General features: G+C 30.3%; 4 protein-coding genes across 4 annotated transcripts; 1 reads left to right on the top strand and 3 right to left on the bottom strand.

Annotated features, from left to right (window-relative positions):
• Positions 1–785: 785 nt before the first annotated feature.
• Positions 786–2,739, bottom strand: LOC103309477 (zinc finger protein 271-like). The gene has a single exon (XM_008184991.3). The coding sequence runs from the start codon at positions 2,737–2,739 to the stop codon at positions 1,108–1,110; it is 1,632 nt and encodes a 543-aa protein (XP_008183213.1). The 3' UTR covers positions 786–1,107.
• A 5,645-nt stretch (positions 2,740–8,384) lies between these two features.
• Positions 8,385–8,756, top strand: LOC103309476. The gene has a single exon (XM_008184990.1). The coding sequence runs from the start codon at positions 8,385–8,387 to the stop codon at positions 8,754–8,756; it is 372 nt and encodes a 123-aa protein (XP_008183212.1).
• A 355-nt stretch (positions 8,757–9,111) lies between these two features.
• LOC103309475 lies at positions 9,112–9,537 on the bottom strand. Its single transcript, XM_008184988.1, has one exon. It carries the CDS (start codon positions 9,535–9,537, stop codon positions 9,112–9,114), a length of 426 nt encoding a protein of 141 aa, XP_008183210.1.
• A 10,452-nt stretch (positions 9,538–19,989) lies between these two features.
• On the bottom strand, positions 19,990–20,650 carry LOC107883775 (KRAB-A domain-containing protein 2-like). Its single transcript, XM_016804450.1, has 3 exons — positions 20,530–20,650; positions 20,341–20,444; positions 19,990–20,286 (listed from the first exon to the last, which is right to left on the bottom strand). The coding sequence occupies exons 1-3, from the start codon at positions 20,648–20,650 to the stop codon at positions 19,990–19,992; spliced, it is 522 nt and encodes a 173-aa protein (XP_016659939.1).
• Between the last annotated feature and the right edge of the window lie 203 nt (positions 20,651–20,853).

The following is a 20,853-nucleotide window of genomic DNA, read 5'->3' as shown; positions in this document are numbered from 1 at the left end:
TAATCTCTGTACTTTATTTGAAATAATTATTTCAGTTTTAAGATTTGGTAAAAATTTGGTACATGTAAAATATTTTTTTGTGCAAGGCGAAATTTGGTGGACAATCAGTTTGTTATCTCCGTATTGTGTTTTTAAGGGAAACATTCCCCTTTTTTTTACCGTGAAAAAGCTGGCTGTGAACATACAAATATATACTACTTATTATAATATTTTTCTTTTTTATTCGTTTCTATGGTGATAGACAAATCGTTAGAAATTAAAACCCCATTTTTAGGGGTTTTTCTTAATTTGTTGGTAGTTTTTTCCGTGACATAAAATAACTATTGAGAAAACCGAAAAATGACCTGTTTAAAGTACCATCTTGATCCAATTTGCTAAAAGATATGGTACCTACTATATGTTGAAATCGATGCTCTCTTTCTGGTAGAAATTTTGTTTACGGGATAATAAAAAAAAAAAAAAACACCATTGTAAAACCACTAGCTTCCTCGCTTTGCTCAGTGTCTAAAATAGTTATACATAATAAATAATTTATTTTTTATTATCATGTAAATATCTGAGGGATTTTGTTTTCAATAATAATACTATATTGTTATATAATAAAAAAATACACCAATGTCAAAATATTATTATTATTATTATTGTTTATTAAAATTAATAATATTAATTATAGAACACATTCTTAAACATTAACATAGCATTTTTTCAATGCAAATACTTAATTCAATATATACATTGTTGTGGATTAAAATCCATATGGAAAATACAGCATGGGAGCGTTTCTTCGTTCGATTGACAAATCTGAGGACATTCTAAGTTTTCCAAGTCGTAGACGGTGACGTGTGGCATAAATTTGATGTTAGTCTGTTGTTTCTGCAAACTTTTGACTTAAACTCTGTCGAAATTCAACGATTGAAATTCATTGTAGGCTATGTTTCAGTGTCTATTTAAGACATTTCTTATGAAGTACTTGTTGTTGACTCGCACATTACAAAAACTATAAATTATATTTCTTTAAATACAAACACTGCTATTAACACTAAAGCGGGTTCAAAAATTAGTTAGGAAAAATTAGAAATGTCCTTATCCGGTATAAAATCTCAGAAGTCAGAATTCTCCTGTGTGGGTCCGTCGATGTGTTGTCAAATTGCAACTTTGATTGAAAGACATGTCGCATACATCGCACGCGTATCGTTTCTCTCCTGTGTGAATCCGTCGATGACTCGTCAATGAACTACTTTCAGCAAACGACTTGTCACATTTATCGCAAGCAAATGGTTTCTCTCCTGTGTGGGTCTGTCGATGACTCGTCAATGTCCCACTTTTACTGAATGACTTATCACATACATCGCACGCGTATGGTTTCTCGCCCGTGTGGGTCCGTCGATGACTCGTCAATGAGCTACTTTGACTGAATGATTTATCACATACATCACATATATATGGTTTCTCGCCCGTGTGGGTCCGTCGATGTGTTGTCAAATTGCAACTTTGACTAAATGATTTATCGCATACATCGCACGCATATGGTTTCTCTCCTGTGTGGGTACGTCGATGTTTCTCCAATGTGCCACTTTCACTGAATGATTTTTCGCATACATCACACGCATATGGTTTCTCTCCTGTGTGGGTACGTTGATGTTTCTTCAATGTGCCACATTCACTAAATGATTTATCGCATATATCGCATATGTATGGTTTATCACCCGTGTGGGTCCGACGATGACTCGTCAATGTCCCACTTTTACTGAATGATTTATCACATACATCGCAGTTGTATGGTTTATCACCCGTGTGGGTTCGTCGATGTGTTGTCAAATTGCAACTTTGACTGAAAGACATGTCGCATACATCGCACGCGTATGGTTTCTCGCCCGTGTGGGTCCGTCGATGACTCGTCAATGAACTACTTACAGCAAACGACTTGTGACATATATCGCATGCAAATGGTATCTCTCCTGTGTGGGTTCGTCGATGACTCGTCAGTGAACTACTTTCAGCAAACGACTTGTCACATATATCGCAAGCAAATGGTTTCTCTCCTGTGTGGGTCCGTCGATGACTCGTCAATGAGCCACTTTGGCTGAAAGACATGTCGCATACATCGCACGCGTATGGTTTCTCGCCCGTGTGGGTCTGACGATGTGTTTTCAATGTACACACTTTAGCAAATGATTTTTCGCAAACATCGCATATGTATGGTTTATCACCCGTGTGGGTCCGTCGATGTGTTGTCAAATTGCAACTTTGACTGAAGGACATGTCGCATACATCGCACGCGTATGGTTTCTCGCCCGTGTGGGTTCGTCGATGACTCGTCAGTGAGCTACTTTCAGCAAACGACTTGTCACATATATCGCACGCAAATGATTTATCACCCGTGTGGGTTCGTCGATGACAGGTCAATGTCCCACTTTGACTGAACGACAGCTCACATACATCGCAGGCGTATGGTTTCTCTCCTGTGTGGGTACGTCGATGTTTCCTTAATGTGCCACTTTCATTGAATGATTTTACGCATACATCACATATGTATGGTTTCTCGCCTGTGTGTGTCCGTCGATGTGTTGTCAGATGGCCACTTTGACTGAATGACTTGAAGCAGACATCACACGGGTAAAGTTTCTTCTTCGTATGCGTCAGCTGGTGTGTAGTCAAGCTGCTTTTATAAGTAAAGGATTTATTACAAACGTCACACGAGTACTTTTTCTTTGCTGAGCAACTAGTGAAATCATTCATTTTAAAATAATTAAATTCAAATCACTATAATGTGGCTACCGTTAAGATTATTATATTGGATAATTATTGTTAAATTATATATATTTTATAAAAAAGAAAATAATATTTATTTTGTGTTTATAAACACGTATTGGTTTTTCGTACAGTTACTTGGTTACTTATAATGATGTGATCACTGTTATAAATTATAATCGGAAATATTCATAATATTCTCTGGACTACAAGACGAATGAATAGGTGGGTTATATAATATTTGATACACTACTCGAAAAAGTAGGTATTCATAAAGAAGCTGTTATAAGGGGTTTTGGGCGGTTTAGTTTCATAGAATACTGAGCCGTTTACCTCCCAATCCACCCCGGCTAGCGGACTATTTTATCATCAGATAACAAGGCAACTGGTATACGTGTTAAGGCATTCTGGTCGTATTTAAGGAGTTTAGTATTATTAAGTTATAAAATTATTATTATGATTATTATTATTTGACATGACTGTAACGAATGTCGTCATCGACATCGTACATTACTCCCTACGTTGAGCACGGCTAATATGCTGAGTGTTAGCAATGGCAAGTGTGTATATATAATGTATGATATATATATATTGCTGACGCAATGTTTAGCTTGCATCGTGTTAATATACGACCGGGACACCTAGCGAAAAGTTGTAAGAAGTCTGTCAACGGTCGATAGTCGTAAGTCGTAAGTCGATAGCCGTAAGTGAACAGTCAACAGTCAAGAGTCAATAGTCATAATCGATGGAGGAGTCTATGGTCAGCAATCAATAGTCATAATCGATGGAGGAGTCTAGGGTCGGCAATCAATAGTCAGAGTGGATGGTCGATAGTGGAACTCGATGGTTGACAACAACCTGAAGAGGACCTACAGAAGACCAGCTCAACCCACATTTGGACATCGGCACCCACGGCACACCATGGCCCGATCAGTAACCCTGAGTTATAATTTATAAGTATACTTTCGTTGTTGTAACTTGTAGTAGGTAGGTAATAACAATACATTAATATTCAATAACAGATACATATATATATATATATATACACATTGAGTACTTTGCTTCACATAAGGTAACCCTGATCCCTAGTAATGATATCACACACCGAGGTCGAGTCTCCGAGACCTCGTTAATATAAACAAAACGACATCCGCGAGAGCGAGGTGAAGAGGAGACGTTACATGACCATTCGCATAAGCGTTAGTAACGACCATCGTATCTGACCATCATTTTTTGTGTGTGTGCCACTGGCTATAATTATCTCTTATCGTTATATTTTGTTCATTTAAAAATGCTTCAGTGTGATCAGTGACATGCCTTTTTCTCACGGAAAAACACTTTAGCCTGTCATTTAAAGCGTCTAATAACATTGCAACATTGAAGTATATTGTTTGTGGCAATTTACTTACCAGAATTGATGATGTCAAATGTCGCATCAAAAGTATTCACGGTGAGTAAATTTAATTTAACATATAATATTATGGTACGTGCGTGGAACTTCTCTCATAGTCGTACCATATTAGGTTTGTATGAGAAAACAATTTTAACAAATTTATAATTGTATAAGTATAGTACATACACCATCGCCAATAAAACATTATTGAAAATTGATAATTGAACCTTACAACAAAACAAGCTTTTGCCATAGAATATGTGCTACACTTTTTTTAAATTATACTTTGTCATTAAGATATCAAATTTTAAATAATTGTAAAAACCTGTTCCATAATCTACCTGTTAGTCCGTAAAATTACGCAAAATATTGTATATTTCAAAATTGGAAAAATCGAAAATGTACATGCTGTCGAAATTTAGCTCGTTGATCATCGGTTAGTTTTTCATGCACGGTTATAGTTCATTGGGGGGTTTATCGATAAAACAATTTCTGTGTAAGTTATATATTATGCATAATATAATATAATATAATACATTTATTATATTGTATGTGTACATTTTAAATCCCAAGCGGTTTATGGTATGCAAATTAGTTTAACACTATCTATAATCTATATATTATATGTTGATTTTTTTTAAATTATTATATTATTCGAGTTTTTAATAAACTGTAGCTATAGGCGTATAACTGATAATCTGATATTGACATTTTCCTGTTCCGTCTAACTTTATTTTTTTCCCATACACTCATATTATTATTATAATATATATATATATGCAGGCACTATGAAGGTCGAATGAAGTAATGGGCGTGAGGATCTCTGGGTAAATGGATCTAATCGATTGAATACAAATTACAATTTAGTGAACCAAGCAATATAATTTTAAATCTTTTGATTATTTATTTCATATAAATTAAAAAAGAAACAGTCAAGTGAATAATTACGATAGGTACCATAAGGTACAATATTACATAATATTATACATTTATGCATTGAGTTTAAATGTGTACGTTATACAGAGCTGGATTTAGTCTTTTGGATGCCCAGGGTAAATTTTTTTTGGTGCCCCTAGTGGTCAAAAAACTACAAAAACCCAATTAATTAATATATAGCAATAATATTAAAATAACAAATTCTATATTAATAATAAACGTAGAAGTGCATGTTACGCGTTAGAGCAAAAAAATGAAATAATACCGATTATTATATTAGTATAAATGTTAAAGCGCTAGCCGAATGAGTCAATGCGATCCTCGACTTGGTCACCCCTGTTATATAGAATGACTGATTCTATAGGTAATAAGAAAAAAAAAACACAGGACAAAACGCAACTAATTGAACGTTAATTAAACATATTTTTCTTCTATACATTAGGTAGGTAATTTAGTACCTATATTATGATAAATTTAATATTTTTTAATAACTATACGTTGCTTAACTATATATGAATTAACGTCAGCTGTACAAATAATATGTACTTACATTATTGGCCCGGATCCGTTTGCAGCGACTGACGAAATCGAAATGTGAAAAAAGATGTCGAATTCTATTGAAAAAATGTCTAAATATTATATTTTACTATAATAAACAAACATTATACAAAGCTACGAATATCCACGTCAGGGACTGGAACTTCGTCGAAAAGAACCGGTTTTGGAACCGAAACCCTTTGAATATTGGGAACCGAAACCTCACCGAAACTATTATTTAAATTAATTTTAATACCGGAACGCTATCGGAACCAGTACGTTAACATGACAATTTTTTTTACATAAGTAAAAATAACCAAATCAGGTAACAATTTTTTATTTTTTAAGAACCGCGAAAAGAATCCGAAACCGGAACCGAAATTTTAGTTTCTTTGGGAACCGAATAGGAACCGAAACCGAAATTTTAGTTTTACTGGGAACCGAATAGGAACCGGAACCGTAAAAATCAAGGTTTAAATCCCGCGAATTTCCACGTGCTATAGCCCACAAGACTTCTACAACGATAGTTTACTAAAAATAATGTTTTAGGTAGGTACTGCATTAAATTAAAATTATACTATACAATACCCAATATACTATTAGGTAAATTAAAACTCAATTTAATGTGATACTAATTATTGTGATATTTGTTCTGTTTTGCTTTGTTTGGGTACCTTGTACCCTAAAATGTTTATTTATATTAGGTATACATGTATAATAATTATAGTAATAGTAATAAATAATAATTAAATTTAATCTGTCATGTATCTAATAAGAAAATATTTTGATGCTTCCGCTCATTGTAAATTCATTCGAATAAATAAATAAATGAATGATTGATTCACATCTACCTCTAATAATTTACTATACGTTTGTTATTTATTTTTGAGATTATACGATTAAATTGTGTTTGTAAAAAATGTTGGGATAGTTTGGACGATACGTTTGTGATTTGATTTTTGGTAGATAGCACTATTTTCACTTGCGTTTTCATTATGTATATTGCTATACCGCTGTTGTCACTATTTTTTTGTATTATTTTTTATAATTCTTGGTATTTAATTTACTGTCGTCACTTACACTACCAAAAGCCCATTCCTCAACATTTCCAATGACGCTAATTTATCCTCTTTTAAATCTGTTACTTTTCTGTAGCGACATTAAGCTTTTATATCGTTTATAAAAAGCACTCGTTTTGTATGCAAGGTGGGTAAACAATTACTACAAATTGAGGAAATATCTTGAGACTTAGTTTTACACAATTTCGTATTATAATTTAATAGTTTGTCTACATTTCGAAATTTTTATAAATACATTGTAATGCTTACGTGTATTTGTAAATTAAATTTCCCTGTATATGTTTGTAACATAGATAGTGGTTCATAATAAATACCTGATACAGTGATTTTGATTTTTACCAGCAGTATATACCATCGTTTTGTCCGTAATATGCTGTTGTCCTAGTACCGAAAATTAAAAGATATTGGATTTAAGTAAAATAGTAACATTTTTTCACACTTCCTTTTTTTATAAACAATTAAACAAAAAATAATATATTATACTTATTTTAAAATAAATAAAAATGTATAAAAGTAAAGTGATATCGAATGATTTCTTACATACTGAAAATTGTTAAAACAGTATATGGGGGAAAAAAAGTTGATAAAGTACTAGAAAGTGTTTTAAATTGTTGCATTGTGCTTGCCATGCGAAACTTAATTGAGTTATATTTCCTATTGTACCTATGTCCTTTTAGTAAATATATATTTTATTTTGCTGATTTTTAATATATTCAATGACCAGCTAGTTTATTAGCATTTCGTAGACTATTTCACAGTATTGTATTTCAACTTTTGCGTGTATTTGCATTATTCATTTTACTGGTCTCATACTCTCATTTGATTAATTAATGTTAAATTAATGTAAAAATCAATTGATGTCTTGAAAAAAACATTTTATATTTTTTCATAAGACAAATTTTTTTGATTATATTCCTTTCCCAATTTTTTTATACAATTTATTGATTACATACAGTTTATACTATAGCTACAATTTTAATGTAGTATATATTTTTTTTTTTTTAATTGACTAACATAATTATATTTATTTACTGATCGTCCGTTCTTAATTATTTCTACTTCATAAGATAGTAAGATACATCTGATATTAATTGTTTTATTATTTTAAACCAGAGACTGGAACCTTTTGAATTTATCGGTATGGGTTCTGGTACCGGTTCTCTAAAAATAAAATATCGATTTCAGTTCGGGTTCTTTGATGAAAAAAAAATAAAGGTTGCGGTTTGCAAATAATTTAGGTTCCGGTTCCATATAATTTCGGTACCAAAAAGTTTAATAATTTTAAATAACTATCCGGAATACGGGTCTAATTAATAGTATGAGAAATATTAGAAAACTAATATGATCATACATAGCTTATACATAAAATCGTAATACCTTTAAATTATGATAAAGTTAAACGGAGTGTTTTAGTTGTATCATTAATTTATTGCTGTGTTATACGCAAATAACACATATTTTAAATATAGACTCCATTTTTTTGGTTTTTCCTGCATATTGTGGCGCGGCTCGCGTCTATCCAAAAATTGTCGGTTTTTGGTACCCGAGTCAAAGTAAATCATTCGCGCTCGTTGCTCGGCTCGTGAAACCAGTCCAACGCATTCCCACGGACTAAAGGGGTTCGTGTGTATTTTCACTATTTTTTTTTACCTTTTTTTGAATATTTTATTTATTTATTTTTAAATAACATGGAGTGGTCAAATGAACTAGTCTTAGAATTTCTGGATCTGTATGAACAAGAACCTTGTATCTGGAATCCAAAACACTCACAATACAAAATTCGCAATTCCGTACATGATTCGTGGGAAAATATTTCAATAAATCTCAGTGTACCATATTCAATAAGTGACTTAAAAAAGAAGAAAGATTCGTTGATGGCCACATTCAGGAAACTCATTAACAAAGTTAAAGCAAGTAAAAAAATGGGTTCGGGATTAGATGACATCTACAAACCTGATTGGTTCGCATACAAAGCAATGGCCAAGTTTCTACATAGCGTGAACCAACCTAATACCACCAAAAGTTCAGAGTTAAATGTATTCAGATTAAATAATAAATAATAATAAATATACCTACTTAATAATAATATTATATAGGTACACATATTTATTGAATATTACTCTAAACATCAAATACTAATAAATTAACAATAATTAAATATACCAGACTTTCTTACATAAATTATAATTATACTTTAAAAATTGTTTTGCCACGGAACAGCACCATTCGTCATAAAATATTCTGTGAATAATTCTCTGACTTCTTTCGCATTCGCTCGGTGACATACGGGGCATTCTACGAATTGGTAAGAACGATGCTTCGTTATTATGGTGTTGACGTCATGACCCTGGAATAATTTCACCATCTTTTTCCGAGTCAAATGTTCCTTGTGGACAATAATTGGAAGACGAACTTTTACTTTTTCTTAAAAAATTGTGCAGCAATGCACACATTGTTATATTTGTCACTTTTTTCGGGATTGAGTAACATTGGACGTCTGAATACTCTAAAAACTGATGACATTATACCAGAGGCATTCTCTACCACTCTTCGTGCCCTAGATAATCTATAATTGAATACTCTTTTTTTATTGCCCTCGTCATAAACACCAGAATACGGCTTCATCATATGCTTATTTAGAGCAAATGCGCTATCCACTACGAATACATGTGGTAACATATTGGTCTTGACAGGAAGTGGTTCATCTGCTGGAAGCATAAGCTGTTCATGTTCAAATTTTTTCCATAAATCTGTGTTTCGATATACACCACTGTCACTTATTCTTCCTTGACACCCGACATCAACGAAAATAAAATTATAATTAGCATCAACTAGTGCCATAAGAACGATACTAAACGTATATTTGTAATTATAGTATTTTGTTCCACTTTTATTTGGCCATTGGATTACAATTTGCTTCCCATCAATTGCACCCAAGCAATGGGGAAAATTTCATATTTTGTCGTTGAACTCTTCGGAAATTTTAAGCCACTGCTCGGAATTTTGTGGCAGCTGAAAAAATAATGATATTATATTATAGCCTTAGGTATTGAAAACAACAAAATAACAACTATATTGTTCGATTACAAACTCCTCTTATTTGTTTTTTGAACCTTGTAACCCAGGTTTCTAGGTATAACACGATTCTGTTAGGTACTTATCGAGCGTACAGATCGATACACAATTGATATATGATTCTATAAGACGTGATAAAAAAAATGTAGACAAATGGCGGATACAATTGGTCAGTACAATAATGTCCCTCAAAAAAGGTCATAGCCAAAAGCTATGTAAATAATTGCGGTCTGCAGGGCATATTCTATATACATACGTAAAATATACGTGCAAAATTATCTTACAAATTTGTAATAATATATTTTTTAATGGTACACATTTTAGATACTGAGCAATGCAATGCGATGAATGTATTGATTTTACAATGATGTGTTTTTTATTTTTATTTTTTAAAAACAAAAATTATTAAGGAAAAACGGGAATTTTTACTCAAAATCGGTTTTCCATAAAATTGATTTTGGTTTTTAGCGTAACTTTAAAACGAATAACAATAGACACTTGAAATGTACACAATATGTTTATTATATCATTGTCTATACTAGATCCAATTTTTAAAATATTTTTACTCATTTCGAGTTGTTTACGGACATTTTAAAATTAAAATTATTTTAGTTTTTTTTTTTTTTATAAATGTCAATACAATTTTATTTGTTGGGTAAAAAGCGTGAAAAATTAATATAAGGCCCTGATATATTGTTATAATAGCAGTTGAAAAATATTAAAAATACATAGGCGCAATTTTTTTTAAAAGCATTTAAAGTTCGAATTTTGACATTTTTAAAAATCTCGAAAATTATAAATTATTTTAATTAAGAAACTATAAAATGTTCAGTTTTTATAGCTAAGAATTAAAAATTTAAAACTAAGATTCTCATAAATAGTTCATACTGTAACCAAAAAAATTAAAAAATACACATTTATTTTTCACAGACATTTTAAATTCAAATTTGGGCAAAATTACATATTATAATCAAGAAAAACGATTTTATTTATTTTGTTGTAATTTAAAAATATTATTCGTGGACACTTTTAGAATATATTGTTATATTTTAATAAAATTAGTTTAACCTACTGTAGTTGATACTAATGCCTAATACTAAAATTAATTACTTTACTTACAATAATATCATAAAATATGCCTACCTAGCTATAGGCTGTAGTATTATTATAGGCCGCAACATAATTACCGTCTACACTCAGAATCATTTTTCGTATACAATGATATTTACCTATCATTCAATTCAAATTTAATACCATCCATTACAGTGACCCACTTATAAACTACTGTACAGCAGAGCGACATCCTCTTGCCCACCTTTTTATGTATTTAACCTATATTTTTTATAATTAATACCTATCTCAAATTGGCTAACTGCCGAGCTTTGATAAATAAAAAAATATTAACTATAGTTTTTTTATTATTATTATTATTATCAGACACTGCGTAATGAAATTTTAAACATCGAAAACGACGGAAGTTCTAAAAGTGCAGATGAGGAAGACTTTTCACTTATCGAAATCAACCAATCACCAGTTACATATTCTGCAGATGAAACTTTTAAAACTCCGATACATTTGTCCCCAAATATTTACAAAAAAAGAAAATCCGATCAAATTTTACAAATGGAAAAGCGATTAGACGAAGCCTATGATCATTAACAAAATGCATCAGAAAAACCCAAAAGGGACAAATGTTCTCTTTATAGCGAGTTACTCGGAAAGAAGTTGAGTGAACTTGATGAACAAACTCAAGAATATGCTATGCTTGAGATTGACAAGATTTGTATATGGACAATGGACTTAAACAAAAAAAATATGCAACTCAAAACTACAATCCACAGTATACAGCGCCAGTTAGCAAGATTTGTAATCAATCTTCTACATTTTCCACATCAACTTTTCATGATCTTTCATCAAACTTTCACAACAACTCCATCACAAACTGCATGTACATACACCACATCATCATAACCAGTATCTCAACATTCTTACGCTCAATCATCGAACTCAAGTTTTCAGATGTCACCCGAAGATATGTCACTCGCATCAGTCTCGCCTGATCTTCAACAACATTATAATTATAGACCTGCATACACGATTATTCAAAATCAAAGTCATGCAACAGATGAAAATCAGGGGGAAGAAAATTCTAATGCATTCGATTTATAATAATAATATTATATAAACTTAATATATATTTTAATATTATTAATTTACAAATCAATAAATTTACTCAAAATATTTATTTTTTACGAAACAGTTTTATTTATTATCATTTTTTTGTAGTCGGGTAGTCCGATCCAATGTTAATAAATTGGTATAATATTCGTGCGTACTTGTGTATAGCCATATAATAGGTAAGTACATAATATAAATATGTAATATCGTCGCCATTATATTATCATAATATAATAATTAATATTATGTATAGGCACTGAATAAAAAGGACACGACTTGCGCATAAAATAATATAAATTAGCTATATACGTTCACCGCACGCAGCGCAAACGATTATAATTTATATTAATATAATATATTGTGCGTATACAGGATGTTTCACCAAGCTTACTTCCATTTTTACTTTTAGCATTTATTCAAATTCTGTTTTTGAAAAAATTACTGTAGCAGAAGCAATTCGGTAAATACAATGTATGGTTTTAACTTTTAATCATTATTATAAATTCATTTAAATGCATTTGGTAATTGGCTATGCTATAGCCTATCAGGTGGTCAATTAAATGTTAGCATTGAAAATGATTTTCAAGAATTTCTTGAGCTCACCGTTCAGTAAATAGTACAGCTTATAATAAAGTTTTTGGTCAGAATATAATATATAGGTAAACATATTACTTTTATTATACTTATAACTTATAGGTTGCCATTGCTGAACTAGAAAACAAAAATAAATATAGTGTAAGTTATAGGTACTATGAGATAGGTACCTATTCCATTTGTATATAACTACCTAGTACTTTCAGTAGGTATCTAATTCAATGTTTATTTATATTTTTTATGGTTTTTGGCGTATAGTGCCCGTAGTGATGGTTTTATTATTTGTTGATTAACAACGTTATTAATTTTGATTAACCCAAAATTTGAAGTAGAAATAAATAAAACGTATAGATATCTGATAGAAAGATATTATTATAATCATTATGATTTTAACCAATATTTTAGCTTAATAAGCCGTAAGGCGTATCTACTAGGTATATTATAATACATTGAAATATTATTAAGTAATTGATAAATATAACCATATTAGGTAGGTGTTTAAATTATACGAGTTTAATGAAAAATGTATAGATGGTGAGAATATTGATTATTAAGAATATATTGTTAAGCCTCAAAAGTATAAGGACATTCAATTATTATTATTAATTATTATTATTTTTATTATGATGACCATAATGTCATATATGTGTATAAAAAAAATAGTAACACTTATGCTTCCCGATAAATCTACTACCGATTTAGGAGACAAATTATATTAATTAAGGACGACATTATTCAAATTGGCAACACAATGTGTTCGTGTTTGTGGAAGCTCCACACAAGCACTGTTATACTTTTGAATACTATATCGAACCTCGATAGTATTAATATGATTTATGAACATGACAAAATGTGTTATACACCTCCCCAAACACTAGAAATCCAGGGTTATTCCGTGCCTCTGCTGCATAAATGATTCTTCTTTCAGCACTCCTTCTACCAACTTTTAATCAAGTATATATTTTTTTTTATTCAGTTTTATGTATTTTTTATTGCACACCATGGTTATACAAAAAAAAAGTACATTTATTATTGTAAATTTACTGGCTGAAAAAAAATGAAGGGATGTAGGTACAACATTTTGTGGAAAATAATTTTTATAATACAGGCAAGGTGATTATTATTATTATTATTATAATAGTTTTTTTTTTTTCTATCAATGTAAATCAAATTTTATTCGTTTGGTCTGTTTAGTAAATTAATTATTCAAAAAGCTTGAAAATGTAATAAGTTTAAGACTCCTAACATATATTTACAATGGTATTTGAAAAATACAGTTACAATTTTGTTTAAGCATTTACCTTAAGTTTGAATTTTGACAAAATACATAAAAATCACGAAAATTTGCAAATTATTTTATGTACATATCTACCGGAATGTCAAATTAAATTTTTATGACAGTTGCAAGTTCAAATTATACAATGTTGGATATTCACTCGATTTCTCATGTAGAATTTTTCTTATTTTATTGTAATTCTTAAACGAATTACCGTAGATACTTGAATTTACACCACACATTTATTTTATCAATTCCTATACTTGTTAGACGTCGATAAAAATTTAACATTCCCAAAAACAACGAAAAACACGTATATTTTTAGTTTGAGGGTATGTTTGGAGGGTTTCGATGCTATCCGGAAGTAACTGGGTTCTTTACGCTGACACTTCATATTCAAGAAAATTAATGGACGGGAGTAGTATCTGGGTCCTTAGGGGACATTTAAAATGTGCACAAAACTTATTATTATTATTATTATTATTTGACATGACTATCCGCATAAGCGTTAGTAATGATATGTGTGTGCCACTGGCTGGTTATCTCCTATTGTTATATATTGTTCATTTAAAAATGCTTAAGCGCGATCAGTGACAATGTCTTTTCTCACGGAAAAACACTTTAACCTGGAATTTAAAGCGTCTTAATAGCATTGAACCATTTAAGTGTATTATTTGTGGCAATTTACTTACCAGAAACGATGCTGTCAAACGTCGCATCAAAAGTATATTCACGGTGAGTAAATTGAATTTAACATATAATATTATGGTACGCGTATGGAACTTCTCTCATACTTCTCTCAAACTCTCTCATAAATACCTAATATGGTACCTCTCGTACCATATTAGGTTTGTATGAAAAAAAAATGTAATTAATTTATAATTTTATAAGTACCTATACCTAGTACATACACCATCGCCAATAAAACATTATTGGAAATACGATTATAAATTATTTAGTTGTTGATGCTATAATAATTCAAAACACACAGGCAAATGTTAGCATTCGTTTTCTGTTTCTCACGTTTTTCGTTTACTTTTATTGTTATACGAATTTTATCATCAGATAACACGAAAACTGGTATACATGTTAAAGCATTCTGGTCGTATTTAAGGAGTTAAGTATATGCAATTGTATGTGCATGGTTATAGTGTCAACATAAAGAGGCACTTATTCTACGATATTACGAAAAAAAAATCAACTATTTTATGAAATTAAGAACACAATAAATTGTTATGGTGATATCGGTGTACAAGTTTGAAATAATGTAGTATTGTTCCATTTTAGGTATGTTAAATATCAATGAACAGCCAGCAGTACCAGCGGCAATTGTAGTACCAACAACACCTGTAGCTATAAGTAAGAATCATATATTTGCAGGGGCGTATTTAGGTAGGGGCTATGGGTCCCATTGCCCAGAGCGGCAAATTTTTAAAGATTTAGAGGGGCGGCAAATTTTTATTTTTATTTAACAAATTATTCGTTTGTCGTCACACATGTAGGTATTTTGAAAGATTTACTATTTTATTTATAATATTTTTTCACTCTTAACTGGTACAATAATGTTGTTTAAATGTCTAATTATACCTTCCTTGTTGAATGTAACATTACAATTTTAAATTAGTATATATTTATTATATATATTATATACAGTATATTAGTAAATACATTTACTGTTGAGGGGGCGGCAAATATGTGTTGCCCCTATCCTGAAATTCCTAAATACGCCACTGTATATTTGTTTATAATCGAGTATTAAAATATTTAATATTTTTCATATGATATCACGTTTGAAGACCGACGATAAATGCTGTGTTCAATTGCTGGATGAGACCGAAACAAATGAATTATGTAAAGTACGATAAACTACTATAAACTACTATAAATTAATATAAACGAAAAATATCATAACCAAGACTTCGAAAAAAAATATATATACTGTCGAGAGTGCGATTATTACTGTGTTGATGTCGAATGTTTAAGAAAGCATAAAAAGGTTTGCGATAAAGAGTATAAATATGGTGAATATAATTTAATCGTACAGAAGAATTGACCACACGCACAATAACGTTTGTGGATAATATGGAAAATGTCATAATTGTTAACAAGAAAATATCAAATTATGTCAACATGAATATTTTATGCAATGGAAAATAGGAAAAGAAGAATAATGTGTGGAAGCCTGTGTTTGTAACGAAGCATCATCAGAAAAACGAAAAGGCTGTACGTTTACACTGACTTATATATTTTTCGATTACGAAGCACAAAAAAATACAGTAACGCACATACCATATATGGCTATTGCTCACGATTTGAAGGTACAAAATATGTAGTTTCTACAGATGACGCGGGCTCGGCTAATGAAAAATTTTATAAATGGGCACTGAGTAAAGAATTGAAAGGAACCTCATACGCATAGTTCACAATTTAAAAGCATATGGTACATATCTTATAATACAAATAAAATGCAAAATCAGAAATCGATACGGGCTGTAGGAAGTCTTCTTCTTTCAGATAAACAAATAGTCATCATAATCCGACAATTCTACAAAGCTTGAGAGCTATTCCCGTAAAGTCATTTTTTACAATATAATACACCATATCGACCCCCCTCCCCCTAAATAGGTATCAGGTAGTAGATTAGTGGAAAAGTCTTATAATTGAGGTGGCAACTAAATTATAAAATTTAATTTTCAAATTTTATAGAATTATGGAAAATTTGGAAAACTAGCACTGGGACCTTTAAACTTGAATTCAATGATATAATATCATTGTATAAGAAAAACGATTCTGAGCGGAGACGGTTTGTCAGCCTGGATTTTTTATGTTGTTGTTGTTTGTTATAACCTGTAAATTGAATTAATATTATAGTAGTATATATTTGTATGTTCACAGCCAGCTTTTCCACGGTAAAAAAAAATTGTTCCCTCTTGAAAACTTTTGTTTTACCGCGTAACACAATACGGAGATAATATACACTGAATGTTCGCCAAATTTCGCCTCGCACAAAAAAATATTTACAGTTTTTCATTTTAGATTCTGAGTTAAACGTTGAATGTAATGATTTTACAATGATATGTGTTTTTTTATTTTTTATTTTTTTTAAATTTTTAAATTTTTGTATCTGTCATCACGGTTTGGGGCAGTAAAACTCCTTCGATTTTCTTCAACATTATCTTGTTTGATGGGAAAGTGAATCTAGTTAGTGCATTCAGGAGGTCAACATTTGAAATTTCCAATAGTTTTCAAAAGCGCCGTGAAAAACAAAAGAAAAATTAAGGAAAAACGGGAATTTTTACACAAAATCTGTTATCGAGAAAATTGATATTGGTTTTTGGTGTAACTTTAAAACAAATGACCGTAGATATATGCACTTTTCACTGAATGTTTATATTTTCATTTTCTATACACCATAAAATTTTGAAAATATTTTGACTCTTTTTGAGCTGTTTACGGACATTATATCATAATTTTCAACTATCTACAGTCATTCGTTTTTTAATTACAATAAAATAAGAAAATCGTTACATGAGAAATCGAGCGAATATCAATTCGAATGTTGTAAAAATATGAACTTCAAACGCTCATAAAAATTTAACTTGACTTTCTTGTAGATATTTATTTTTTGATAAAGGTAGACAATATTATGAGGAACATTGTAATACATTTTCAAAATGTTAGATTTAAAAAGAAAAATTTTTACGAATTCTTAACTAAAAATAATTTGCAAATTTTCGTCATTTTTACGTATTTTTTCAATATATGAACTTTAGATGTTTATAAAAAAAAATTGTGACCGTGGATTTTTAATTTTTTTTATCCACATTTGAAACAATATAATAGGATCCTTCTATTAAATTTTCAAGCTTTTTTAACCAACAAATAAAATTGTATTGATATTTATAGAAAAAAAAAAAAAATAATGGAAACTACAAATGTCCGTAAACAGCTCAAAATAAGTTAAAATATTTGAAAAATGTTATGGTGTATAGAAAATGGTTATATAAACACTCGGTAAAAATTTTATGTATCTACGGTCATTTGTTTTAGAGTTGCACTAAAAACCAAAATTGATTTTCTCGAAAACAGATTTTGCGTAAAAATTCCCGTTTTTTTTTTTGTTTTTCACGATGATTTTGAAAAATACTAGGAAATTTTTACTTTTGACCCCCCAAAGTACCAATTAGATTCACTTTCCTATCAAAAAAGATACTGTTGAAGAAAATCCAAGCACTTTTACTGTCCTAAAAGGCAATGATAGACACAAATAAAAAAAATAAACAAAAAAAAAACACACATCATTGTAAAATCAATACATTCATTGTTCCACTCAGAATCTAAAATACACAATGTCAAAATATTATTATTATTATTGCTTATTAAAATGAATGATATTAATTATAGAACAAAATCTTAAAAATGATTAACTTACCATTCTTTTAATGCAAATACTTAATTCTATATACACACTGTTGTGATAATATAATACAGTGGCGTAGCCAGGAGGGTGGGGCTGACGAGGCTGCAGTCACTCCCTCCCTCCAAAAATGTTAAAAAAATGTTAAAGTTATTTTAATGGTCTATGATTGTCGCTCAAAAAGTCTTAAATTGTATATAAAATATTTAAAAATGTACTACCTATACAGTGGCGTGCCCAGGAATTTTAAATGGGGGGAGTACACCATTTTTTTTTTAAAATAAACAAAAGAAAGCGGATAAGTGGAATTCACTCTTCTGTACAGTAGGCTACAAGTGGATGACTGTAAATTTAAATTCAATGATATATATCATGTGTGTAAAAAATGGTTCTGAGTAGAGACGGTTTGGCAGCCTAGGATACTGTATATTATTATATTTTTATTGTTGCTATTAATATATATAGGTACATTTTTTACAACTAAATCGTTTTAGAAGCTAATAGTTTTACAATGTTTTTTATTTTTTTTTTTATCCTGGATACAAATTATCATATGTCATTGAATTCAAGTTTAATACAATCCATTATACATTGACCCGCTTAAAACTTACTATACAGCAGAGTGACATCCACTAACCCGCATTTTAAATTTTAAGTTTGATAAATTTTGTCGAAATTAAAACTTTAAATACTTATAAAAAAAATTGTGCATGTATTTTTAATATTTTTCAACTACTATTGTAAGAATATATTATATATGTTAAGGTGTATGACTGCATGACAGTAAATGTTGACAGTCACCGGTGTATGTCGACATTCACTAATCATTTTGGTGAATGTTGTCAATTATTTCAAATATCTCACAATGCGGACATTTACCAGTATTTGTTGACATGCGCAATAGTTATTTGGTGAATGTTGACATGTGTGACAACGACAACATACATTATAATCAAATAGATATCTAATAAATCCATAAATAAATATAGTTGAACAAATTAATTTTTTAATATTTAAGTTTAGGTAGCATAAGCTTTATTAAGTTTTATTTATTACAGCACGGTAAACTATCGTGGCATTTACTGTTACAAAGTATTCCCCCATTCTTACAATTACAGTTTTTGTATTAAATTTTTTTTTACAATTGCATCGTATATAACCTTGGCCACCACTTTTGGAAGCAGCTGTCGATACCTGTCTTAAATACATTGTCTTATCGGATAAAACGTCGTTTAACGATATCAATTTTTCTTTGCACACTGCAAATCGAGTGTACAGCTGACTGATAATCTCATATTTTGTTCCTAATTTGTAGAAGTCATTATCAACGTCCATTACAACAGCCAAGATATTTTGGTAATCCATACGTCCTCGGTCGATATCTGGAACACGCACTCGAACAGTATCACCCACTTGAGCAGGCGAAAATTTTTGGTTCGACGATCGCAGCATTACACTTGCTTGTGTTTGAAGTCCGTTTAGTGCCAAAGCTCTATTCTTAATTGTATTCTCCTTCCTTTCGTTTATGTCTTTTAAATACAAAATATTTGTTTGAATTATTTTTGTAATAGGTAGGTATTATTATTTCAAATTACATAGGTACTTAATAATTTTCTAATTGTTCTCGTGGAAGAGAAAATGTTAAAATACCTCTTTGTGCTTTAGTGCCAAACATAGCTTCGTATAGCGTTTGCTTAATACCTTGATGATACGTCGTATTTTTCGCGAATTGGACAAATGGTAATGCTTCTGACTATTTTGTAGTGTCATTATCTTTCATCATAGCTCTCAGTATATTTTGGAAATCTTGGTTTGCCCTTTCGATGGATCCTTGTTTTTGGCTGTGGCGTGGTTTACCATGCACAATATTTACACCATCCCACATTGAACACAGCTCTGATATAACTTTATTTACGAACTCTCGTCCATTGTCGGAATGTAAAATATTTGGCGCACCGAAAATAAGAAATATATTTAATAAGTGATGTGCATCTTCTTCTGCAGTTTTAGATTTTAGAGGTCTTAATTGAGTAAATTTGGTTAGGTGATCCTAAAAATGTAATATACATTTAAATTCACCATCTTTGGAAGTTTGCATATCTACCAAGTCTACTTGACACCGAGAATTAATTTCACGACTTATAATAGGTTTGATTAGAATACCTTTTTTTCGGAACTTTTTGTTTGGTTTGGCATTGAACATATAAACTTAAAAATAACATAACAACTTCATATGTTATATTTTTGAATTTGTTCTGCAATTCGTTCATCATTCTGGTTCACCCTCCATGACCAATTTTTATATGAGCTTCATACATAATGTCGTATAGTTCTTCGTTCTTTACATAGTAAATAATTTTAGTTTCACATGCTTTTAACGGCACGATTAGTTTATGATTATCCATAATATCCATAACGTTAAATCGATTTAATCGTCTGTAATCACTTAGTTGTTTATTTTTTTTTTGCTTTAGCATTTTTAATTTCACTTATATATTTATTATATTTTTCAGTGCTTAAATAAAAACAATTATCTTCCTTTTTTTTTTTAATAAAAGTGCACTAAACTTTTCATAAAAAATATCTTTTATACTTTTATCCATTATTAGTTTTAATT

This window comes from Acyrthosiphon pisum, chromosome X (genome assembly GCF_005508785.2).
Source record: "Acyrthosiphon pisum isolate AL4f chromosome X, pea_aphid_22Mar2018_4r6ur, whole genome shotgun sequence".
In the NCBI taxonomy this organism is placed as follows: domain Eukaryota; kingdom Metazoa; phylum Arthropoda; class Insecta; order Hemiptera; family Aphididae; genus Acyrthosiphon; species Acyrthosiphon pisum.
The sequence above is the reverse complement of the archived record's forward strand: the minus strand, read 5'-3'. Positions and strand labels throughout refer to the sequence as shown.

Excerpts from the sequence above, each read along its gene's own strand:
- LOC103309476 (XM_008184990.1), top strand. The coding sequence starts at position 8,385 with ATGGAGTGGTCAAATGAACTAGTCTTAGAATTTCTGGATCTGTATGAA.
- LOC107883775 (XM_016804450.1), bottom strand. The coding sequence starts at position 20,650 with ATGGATATTATGGATAATCATAAACTAATCGTGCCGTTAAAAGCATGT. Across the intron at positions 20,445-20,529 it reads TGAAGCTCATATAAAAATTG|TTTATATGTTCAATGCCAAA; the intron begins GTCATGGAGGGT and ends GTTATTTTTAAG. Across the intron at positions 20,287-20,340 it reads CTCGGTGTCAAGTAGACTTG|GATCACCTAACCAAATTTAC; the intron begins GTAGATATGCAA and ends TTACATTTTTAG.
- LOC103309477 (XM_008184991.3), bottom strand. The coding sequence starts at position 2,739 with ATGAATGATTTCACTAGTTGCTCAGCAAAGAAAAAGTACTCGTGTGAC.
- LOC103309475 (XM_008184988.1), bottom strand. The coding sequence starts at position 9,537 with ATGGCACTAGTTGATGCTAATTATAATTTTATTTTCGTTGATGTCGGG.